Source organism: Aquarana catesbeiana, linkage group LG02 (genome assembly GCF_042186555.1).
Source record: "Aquarana catesbeiana isolate 2022-GZ linkage group LG02, ASM4218655v1, whole genome shotgun sequence".
Lineage (NCBI taxonomy): Eukaryota > Metazoa > Chordata > Amphibia > Anura > Ranidae > Aquarana > Aquarana catesbeiana.
In genome coordinates this window covers 15506337-15516751 of record NC_133325.1, presented here as the reverse complement: position 1 = coordinate 15516751, position 10415 = coordinate 15506337, and the positions used below count along the sequence as shown (strand labels likewise).

The window sequence follows — 10415 nt, the reverse complement described above, 5'->3', positions numbered from 1 at the left end:
GGATTTTTTATGTGAATTTTTTACACATTTGGTGTCACTAATTTTTTATAATTGTACACTATTTTGATAGCTGGATTTTATAGGAATTTTTACTCACCGCTGGATTTATTTGACTATTTATATTTATTCTTATATATTCATTTTCATGCACATTGTGAAGCGCTTCAAATATCATTATTTATTCATCAAATATGTATACTTGCATGTTTCCAGCACATCAACACTTTCATCCCTTTGCTGTGGGCCCCTACAGTAGCACTTCCATTTTATGTCCTTATCATTTGGCTTCTGCATCCCAAATATTCACCAAAGCGTTGGCCACTGTACTTCACTTTCTACAATCCCAGAGCATCTCCTTTGTGAGATATCTGGATGACTGCCTGTTGAGCGAATAGTGGGCACAAGTTCTGACCAGCAACAGGATGTGAACAGTTCAGTTCTTGAGAACGTTTGGTTGGATACTAAACCTTCAAAAGTAAGCATTGGGGCTAACTCATTGCTTGGAGTATGTGGGTTTTATTCTAAACACAGGGGAATCCAGAGTTTTCCTTCCCAAATAGAAACTTCTATCTATCTGCTTCCACATTTTGACCCTGCAGTCCGAGTTGTAGCCCAACTTTTAGCATCTGCATGAGCGTACTGTGCCAAATGGTAGCCTCTTTCAAGTCCTGTTTGTCCATTTCCACTTCATACCACTAAGATGCAACATGCTGTACAAATGAGTTCAGCTTCTAGATTATCTGTTTCACCCAACACCAGGGACCAGATCATCTTTGGCCTTGTGACTCAGGAATAAAGCTTCCACCCGATCTCTTGGAAGTTCTTCATAACAGATGGCAGCCTGACGGACTGGGAAGGAGACCTAGACACCTTGTTGGTGTAGAGAACTTGGTCATTGGAAGAATCCTCTCTTTCATTAAACATTCTAGAGTGATCTGGTAGTCCCTACAATGCTGGACCTTCTGGGTGAAGGGCCATCCTGTCCAGGTTTTGTTGGACAGCACAACAGCATTAGTGTATTCTGTCTTTAACAGAACTTCACTTTCCATCCTTGCCTTCCACTTACATGCCAGGGGTGAACAACAGACAAGCAGCCTTTATCAGCTTTCAGAGTCTGGATCCGAGGGAATGGGTCCTACACCTGGATATGTCCTAGAATATGTGTCACGGGTGTGGCACACTGGATGTGGATCTCCTGGCCTCCAAGTTCCACAACAAATTAAACAGGTTTGTCCCTAGGTACAAAGATCCTCTGGCATAAGCAGTGGATGCTCTGGTAGCTCTGAGGAATCAGTAAAGCCTGATTTATGACTTTCCTCCTCTGAAAAGCCATGCTCACATGCTTCACAGGATTGGGATTACCAGAATAAAACTATAATTCTTACCCTCTACAAAACTCTGTTTTGGCTGGATCTTGAGTAAATCATCCAGTTCTGGTCACCAATCCTCAGGAAGGATGTGCTAGAGCTGGAGAGAATCCAGAGAGGGCAACAAAGCTCATAAGGGGGCTGGATGACCTTAGTTATGAGGAATGACTACAAACATTAAACATATTCTCCCTGGAGAAGAGACACCTAAGAGGGGATATAATCATGATATACATATCCTTCAATGGTGACTCAAAGCATTGGGAGAAGACAAGTGGCCACACATTCAAGTTGGACAAGAAACTGTTCAATAACTGTGAAAAGGGTTCTTTACTGTTAAGCGGTCAGGATGTGGAACTCCCTTCCTCAGTTGATGATGTCAGCAGAGAGTGTAGATACATTTACAGTAGATGCCTTTCTTAGTGAACACAAAGCACGTGGATGTGGAAAACAGAAGTTATACACATACACACACACAAACACTGTCAGGTTCAACTGGATGAACCAGTGTCTTTATGCAACCTAACCCACTGTGTAATTGTGTAATTAGAATTCTGGTGGTGAGGAGGTGCAGCATGGTGCGATGGCAGAGAAAACTCAGAGTCTAGATGCAGAAAACAGAACTGTATTGAAACTAAATTTGAATAATATACAACAAGCCCTGTAGGAAGGCAACCTGACCGGGAGCACTCACAGGATGTAATAGAGATGAGTAGTAGCAGTAGGTCTCAAGTGTGCTGACAACATCTGTCTCAAGGGGCAGGATGTGGCCTGGCCGGTCCGTACCCAAGTAAGAAGGCTTCCAGGAAGAATGGCGTGTTCCTGCACTTTCCCCACTTGTCTGGACACTGTCCCTGACAGATGGGTGACCAAAATCTGTGCCAAGCTTGGGAGCCAGGGTCTTAAATAGACTCTGCCTGGCCCAAGATGGCCACCAAAGTCACATGTGTTGCCATTATTCAGTCAGATGGTGTCATTTTGTAACCGAGGAAGCCATACAGGAACTATGTTCCTCGCGACTTCTACCTCCACCTGCATTGCCACTGTTGCTGAGCGCCACCTGCAGTGGACAAATAAGACTGCACCTGCTTACACGGTGATACTTGAAGCTCTGAACTGGCCCAGGTGGATGTTGTTCTCCAACCTGATCAGACTCCTGGCTGATGCTCAGTGAGCTCTCCCACCCTTCTTCGTGGTCACTTGTTTTATTACCATGGCTGCTAAAGCCCAGGTCTTGAGTAAAGCCCAGGTCTTGAGGGACAGGGTTTTTTCTAAATTTGTGATTCTCACCATGCTAAAAGTTAGGAAGACTATCCCTACTATTGCACCTGAAAGACCTACTTCGCCTGGTTCAAGGAAAGAAACTTTCATTTCAGGAAAAACTGTTTGGGATGATCCCTGAACCTTTTGCAATAAGGACAAATAAGTATTTGACCCTGAGTATCATCAAGAATCAAATCTTATTGCTTGAGATCTTGCTTCAAGACCGCTGACATCCAATTCTTGGATTAGGACTTTTGTACAGGTTGTTTCCCATGAAGCTCCTCCTGTGCAATAAAGTTTGACTCTGTGAGATTTATTTTTGTCTCTCGAGATAGTGCTGTGAATTCTTATGTCCATAAACACCATCGCCACACCTCGTGGGTTCCACTCCCTACTGATATTGCACTCCCCAGATCTCCACTCTATTATGCCTTACATCATTGAACTCTCCATCCACGGTAAGCCACACTCAAGATAGGATTCTACTCCGAGCGCAATTTGTCTCACACAAAAAAAGAAAGACACTCCATAGCGTAATCCCGTCATAGATTTATTACTAAAAAACACCCCCTTTAAAATCACACTTACAAAGGCAGTATAAAAGTAGGCAAAGATAAAAATAGCAAACACCGATCAGCCTGCACCCTATCTCTCACAGTTCGCTGGTGTCCCCACAATCATGGTGATTCTGTGGGCTGTGGGGCGTGCTGCGTCACTCTGAATAGCCGTACGGTCTGTTACTGTGAGAAGTTGCTGAATGGTCTTCAGCTTGTTCCCATGTTTCAGCCTGATCCGCTGTACCTGCTCACCTGTACATGACTTGGCTTGCCCTTGGACTTTGCTTCTGCCTCAACTTTGCTCACCTAATTACTCTGACCCAGGCCTGTTTACTGGACTCGTCTTTTCCTGCTGATTCTGTACCGCTTTGCCCAGCTGTTACTGACTTTGGCTTGCCTCCTGGACTTGATCTGCCTGCCCATTTGGTACCTCACTGCCTGGCTGTCACTGACCACTGCCTGTCTCCTTGTCCTGTTTCCATTTGCTGCTCTAGTGCCAAGTGGGCATCGCCAGTCAGCTACTTCGCACTCATGCCCATCCTTGTCTTCACACTCTGTCTCCACCTTCAGGAGTGTTGGGCAGGAGGTACAAGATAGGCCCCCCACAATATTCCAGTCTTCACCGGGTACCTGATAAGAAAAAACTATTACAAATGCCAGATCTAGCATGCCTGAAATATTTTGTACGTTCACTTTATCAGAGGCATCACAAGACTTCATCAGAGGCATCACAGGACTTCATCAGGGTAATCTTTCCTTTGATTAAGTTACTAATCTCCTCTTCTTAACAGCTCCTTTGTGCTGAGGCATAAAATTCCCGACACATTCTGGTGTCTATCCTGTAGTTGGGGTACAACATGGTGCGGAGTCAATAATTCACACAGGCAGGTGCATTAAAACTTGTATTGAAGAAATTCGGCAACAGTTTACAACAAACCTGGGGGGAAAGCCACCCAGCTGGGCACACTCACGGATCAGTAGCATGACAGGAGTAGATTCCAGCCAGAATTGCAGTCTGTTGAGAGGGGAATGAATGTGGCCTGGTCGTCTGGTCCCCAATCGGGAGAATGTCCAGAAGAGATGAGTCCATGCTCTTACCCTTCTCATTAACTACCTTTCCGCAGGGTTAAAACTGTCCCTCACAGACGGGTGCCTGTCCCTACTCTGTGCACTCACCAAAGCATGCCAAAACCTTGCAGCCAGGGCCTTAAAAAGGCTCTGCCTGACCCAAGATGGCTGCTTTAGTCACAAGGGGTGGCAACATCCAATAGGATAGCTTCCCCAATGACTCAGGAAGCCATAGAGGAACTTTGTTCCTCCTGACTTCCTCTCCAGCAACAGGGCCCCTGTGGAAGAGCTACATCCTGCCTTGGAGAAAGTAGACTACACCTGCCTACAACCCTAACGCGGCTCTGTACATCCATTCACAGAGAGTCCCACACCTGCTCGTTTCCCACCCACAACCAGCTGGGAACTAGCTTTCAAACTTTTTTGGAGGTCCCAGACTTCCGAAGGAGACTGTCGAGGGAACTATACGTTTTGGGGATTAAAGTGGGGTACATTTAATGATAGATAGAAGTGATCCAATGACTTAATAGCTGCCCATATCATTTCTACACTATACCTGGGAGCCAACTGCAGACGGCAGCCAAGTGAACACTCTTGGCTGCTATTGTAGTTTACAGTAGTTTGCAGTAATCACGGCAACAGCATTAACCGTTGATCTTGTTTGGTGCTCACCATCCCATGTTGCAGATAGTAAATCTAAGATAATGATATACAAAATTTTATAATCACCCAATTAAGAAGGAAATTATTTTCTTCTACGCACTGAGCACATTGAAACTTACTAACGAGCGGCTTGCCTTTGATTGTCAGCAGTTCAACCCCCCCGGGGTAACCTTGTTCGGCTCCATCTCCAGAGGCCGTAGTCACTTTGTACTTGTATATAATAAAAAGGTGCAGGAAGGGCAGAACATATAATAGAAGGCCGTTAATGGAAAACCCGAAGATGCTTTGTGAGTAAATGGTTTGGATCACAAGGGAGCATCTTGTGTCTTCGGTTTCATGTTCAGCAGATAGAAGAACGTTCTCCTGAACAACACAACCTGGACCTGAGTGCTTCCCCAGACTTCCACATCCAAGGAAAAATCCTCAGCCTCGGTCACCATGTTCCATAAGGTGAGAAAGCTCGCTTCAGCAGAAAGACTTCACCTTGTGAACAGGTACATAGGGAGCTATCTGCACCTTTCTGTACCTGGCAATGTGCTTGGAGAAGAGAGTGATGGGACTTATAGTTCTACATCAGTAGATGTTCTGTCATTTTTAGAACCTTGGCCATTGTGATGTTATTGTGTATTCCTTAGCATAGAACAGGGGTCTCCAAACTTTCCAAACAAAGGGCCAATTTACTGTCCTTTAGACTTTGAGGGGGCCGGACAGTGGCCAATGTATGGGAGTAAACAATACCCCATCATTGGCATTGGTGGGAAGAATTTTGCCCCATTGTTGGTATCAGGGGAAAGTGTCCCATCGTTGGTGTCAGTGGGAGGAATAGTGCTCCATCATTGGTATCAGTGGGAGGAATAGTGCCCCATCATTGGTGTCGGTGGAAGGAATAGTGCCCCATCATTGGTGTCAGTAGGAGGAATAGTGCCCCAAGGGCCAGATAAAGGCCAGTAAAGAGCTGCATCTGGCCCCCAGGCTGCAGTTTGAAGACCACTGACAAAGAAAATCTGGCAGCACAAACTATTTTATATAAAATATATTTAGCAATTCTGTATTTTGTCAAAGAACATTAGAACCTTTTCTATCAGTATTATATCCTCTGTAATAGGGCCTTCTTTGTTTACATGACAATATTGCTTTGGTGCAGGGGTCAAAAGTAATGCAGAGTTCAAAGGTCAGCACTACGTAATGTAGAGTTCAGAGGTCAGGAGAATGTAATGCAAAGTGCAGAGGTCAGTGGAAAAATTGTAGGGTTTGGTAGTCGGTAGTAAATAATGCTGAGTTCAGTGGGCAGTAGTATGTAACACAGAATTTAAAGGTCAGTGATAAGTATAACAGAGTGTAGGGGTCAGGAGTGAGTAACACAGAGTTCAGCGGTCTGTAATAAGTAATGCAGGGTGCAGAGGTCAGCTGTAAGAAATGTAGGGTTTTGGAGTCAGTAGTATGTAACACAGATATATTGAGATCGGTGGCAAGTGTTATAGAGTGTAGGGGTCAGTAGTAAGCATTGGAGAACACAGAGGTCAGTAGTAAGTAATGCATAGTGTAGGGGCCGGTAGTACCACAGAGTTCAGAGGTCAGCAATAAGTAGAGTGCAGAGGTTATTGTTAAGAATTGTAGGTTTTATTCAGTTGTAAGTAATGCAGAGTTTAGTGGTCCTTAGTATGTAACACAGAGTTCAGAGGTCAGTAGTAAGTATTGCAGAGTGTAGGGGTCAGTAGTAAGTAACACAGAGTTTAGAGGTTAGTAGTAAGCACTGGCTAACACAGAGGTCAGTAGTAAGTCATGCAGAGTGTAGGGATCAGTAGTAAGTAAAACAGAGTTTAGAGGACAGTAGCAAGTATAGCAGAGTGTAGGGGTCAGTAGTGACACAGAGTTTAGAGGTCAGTAATAGGCATTTGAGAGCACAGGGGTCAGTAGTAAGTCATGCAGAGGGTAGGGGTCAGTAGTAAGTAACACAGAGTTTAGAGGTCAGTAGTACACACGGAAGAGCACATAGGTCAGTAGTAAGTCATGCAGAGTGTAGGGGTCAGTAGTAAGATAGAAGATAGCATTTGGGAGTCAGCAGTAAGTGATGCAGAGTTCAGTGTTCAGTAGTATGTAACACAGAGTTCAGAGGTCAGTAGCAAGTGTTGCAGAGTGTAGGGGTCAGTAGTAAGTAAAACAGAGTTTGGAGGTGAGTAAATAGTAATGGAGGTTGCAGAGGTCAGTAGGCAGTAATGTAGAGTGCAGAGGTTTGGAGTAAGTAACGCTGAGTTTCAACCCCAGTCGTAAGTGACGCACAGTTCAGGGGTCAGGTCAGTAGTAGGTCATGAAGAGTTCAGGGGTCAGGTCAGTAGTAGGTCATGAAGAGTTCAGGGGTCAGGTCAGTAGTAGGTCATGAAGAGTTCAGGGGTCAGGTCAGTAGTAGGTCATGAAGAGTTCAGAGGTCAGGTCAGTAGTAGGTCATGACGAGTTCAGGAGTCAGTCATTTGTAACGCAGAGTTTAGGGTCAGGAGTGAGTATTACAGAATTCAGATGTCAGTAGTATGTAGAAAAGAGTTCAGAGGTCAATAGTATATAATGCATAATGCAGGGCACAGCACTAAGTAGAGCAGAGTTCAGGGGTCATTAATGAAGAGTTCAGGGGTCAGTAGTATGTGATGTGGAGTGCAGATGTCAGTAGTAAGTAACACGGAGTGCAGGGGTCAGTGGTATGTAATTTAGAGTTCAAAGGTTAGTAGCAAGTAATGCAGAGTGCAGGGGTCAGGCATAAGTAACATAGAGCGCAAAGGTCAATAGTAAGTAATGCAGAGTTCAGAGGTCAGGTGTAAGTAACACAAAGTAAAGGGTCAGTAGTAAGTAAAGCAGAACTCAGCGGTCAGTAGTGCATAATGCAGAGTGCAGACGTCAGTAGTAAGTAACACAGATTTCAGAATTTAGGAAGAAGTAAAGTACAATGCAGGGGCCATGAGTAAGTAATGCAGAATGCAGGGGTCAGGGGTAAGTAATGCAGATTGCAGGGGCCAAGGGTAAGTAATACAGAGTGCAGGGGACAGCAGTATGCAATGCAGGGTGCAGGGGTCAGGAGCAAGTAACACACAGTGCACAAATCCGGAGAACCTAAAACGCATCTCCCTCCAGAAAGGCCAGATACCTTTATTTTGGAGTACAGCATGCTATTGGCTGAAAAATTCACGTCAATAGACAAAGTCCCACAAAGTGTCCCTGATGTAGCAGGACACAGCTCACGGATATCCTAATTATTGACAGATCTTTGGAATGGCATAGATTTGCTCCCATAGCACACATAGCTGCAAAGCATGTGCTCTTTGCTGTAGAAATGTTTATTTTTCAGCCATGTTACATTTTTTCAGCCTCTTTTTGCTCCTATTGTTGAAAATAACAGTTCTGGCAGGTACAGGAAATAACAGTTGATATAGTGAACTTAGCCAATTGGGTCTATACATATATGTTGCTACACCAAGCAACTCTGCAAATGTAACCCTTTATAAACATTGTTTTGGTTGCATTCAGGGGATTTGGTGGTCATTAGGGTTGAGGTCAGGGCTCTGTTCAGGACACTCAAATTCCTCCACACCAAACTGGCCATTCCATGTCTTTATGGAGCTGGCTTTGAGTAAAGAGGTACAGTTATGCTGAAACAAAAAAGAGTCTTCCCTACACATTTACCTCAAGGTTGGAAGACCACCATTGGCTACAATGCCTTTGTGTGATGTAGTATTAACAGTAGCCATCACTGGAGACACCTGAACTCCATCATTTGGAGGAAGGTCCACATACTGTTGACCATATAGTGTAGACCTACACATAGTTTATCTTCTGTTATCCATAGTCTATATTTTCTCTACAGAGCTTCTCCAAACACCCCCAAAGATAAAGATCCCATCTGCTCTATGGCCAACCAAACCGCTGATTTTGAATTTGAACTTACTGGTTTCCCAGGAGTCCCTCAGAAGTTCCATATGCTGACGTCATTCATTTTATTCATTATGTACATCATTATGTTTATCACCAATGGTGCTGTCTTCGTTTTGATCAGTCTAAAGGAGAAGCTACGCAAGCCTATGTACATTCTAATTGCCAATTTAGCATTTTCTGACTTTCTCTTCGACGCGGCTACCTTGCCTAAAATGATTGCCAAGTATTGGTTTGACGGCGGAAAAATATCTTTCCTCACCTGCTTTGTGCAAATGCATCTGGTCCATTGGCTGTCTGGAATGGACTGTTTAATTCTCACGTTGATGGCGTTTGACCGGTACATTGCTATCTGCAATCCACTGAGGTATTCCTCTACCGTTACCTACAAATTGATCGTGTTCAGCTGCAGTTCTATGTGGTTCATCTGGGCTCTTATTCAGTTAGACATCATATTAATAACCCAACACCCATTCTGTGGTCCCTATAAGGTCCTCAGCTTCTTCTGCAACACCTCGACTGTCTTGCGCTTGGCTTGCGGCGATGTTAATTCAACTCGAGAAATTCTTCTAAGTGTAGGCTTGGTGGTGCTTTTCGGGACTCTAGCCCTCATCATTTTATCCTATATCGCCATCTTATTTTCTATTCTCTCCCTGAGCCATTCGGATGGTTGGTGGAAAGCATTTTATACATGTGTGACACATTTGTTGGTCATCACCTTGTTTTATGTCCCCCGGGTGTTTGTCTACATAGCCAATTATGTAAAGCTGGTCCTCACTCCTGACCTGGGGGTCTTCCTCCTTGTCCTGCAATCCTATCTGCCACATTTAGCCAACCCTTTGATATATTGTCTGAGGACCGAGGAGATCAAGAACATTATTTCCAGTACTTTAAAAAATAAAATAAAATATTAACTTGAAAGTATGATTAACAGTCTTGCTATTTGTTATTTTTCCAGGTGTAGAAGGTTTGGAGTTTAAAGCGGAACGTCCCTCTCTCAATCAACATTGACTATTTTTAATCCCTATGTTGCTAGCATTAGTACATTTATAGGAAAGTATATAATTTTTACTTATTTTAAACTCCTTTTTTACATTTCTCCAGTTTCTTCCTGGTTCCCATGCCTAGGCAAATTATGTCATACATCCGAGCAGGAGTCTTCAGGAAGGGAGCAGGTCTTTTTTCAGCTAAGCACACCCTCTCCTGCCTGCATGCCCGAGCTTAGGTCAGGTGGATTCCAGGAAGTCAATGCTACGTGAATCACCTGCCCATACTCAAGATGGCCACGGCCAGAGATGCTAGGGGGGTTATTTTTCAAAGTGATTTCTCAACAAAATAAAGCATAGAGACATGGATGGGTGGGTGAGTTTGCTTTGAATATTAAAAATGAATTATATTGCGTTTTTGAGCATAGAGACATGGATGGGTGGGTGAGTTTGCTTTGAATATTAAAAATGAATTATATTGCGTTTTTGGTTTGTGGTGCTCAGATGAAGTGTAGTTCCACTTTAAGTGGCAGGTTTTATTGACAAATGTAAAGTATATCTAAAGGTACAACTTTTTTTATGTTGGATTGAGCAGG

The 10415-nt window shown here is 43.9% G+C and overlaps 1 protein-coding gene across 1 annotated transcript; it reads left to right on the top strand.

The window, feature by feature from the left end:
* The first annotated feature begins 8811 nt into the window (after positions 1-8811).
* LOC141126428 (olfactory receptor 2A25-like) lies at positions 8812-9747 on the top strand. The gene has a single exon (XM_073612370.1). The coding sequence runs from the start codon at positions 8812-8814 to the stop codon at positions 9745-9747; it is 936 nt and encodes a 311-aa protein (XP_073468471.1).
* The last annotated feature ends 668 nt before the right edge of the window (positions 9748-10415 follow it).

Excerpts from the sequence above, each read along its gene's own strand:
- LOC141126428 (XM_073612370.1), top strand. The coding sequence starts at position 8,812 with ATGGCCAACCAAACCGCTGATTTTGAATTTGAACTTACTGGTTTCCCA.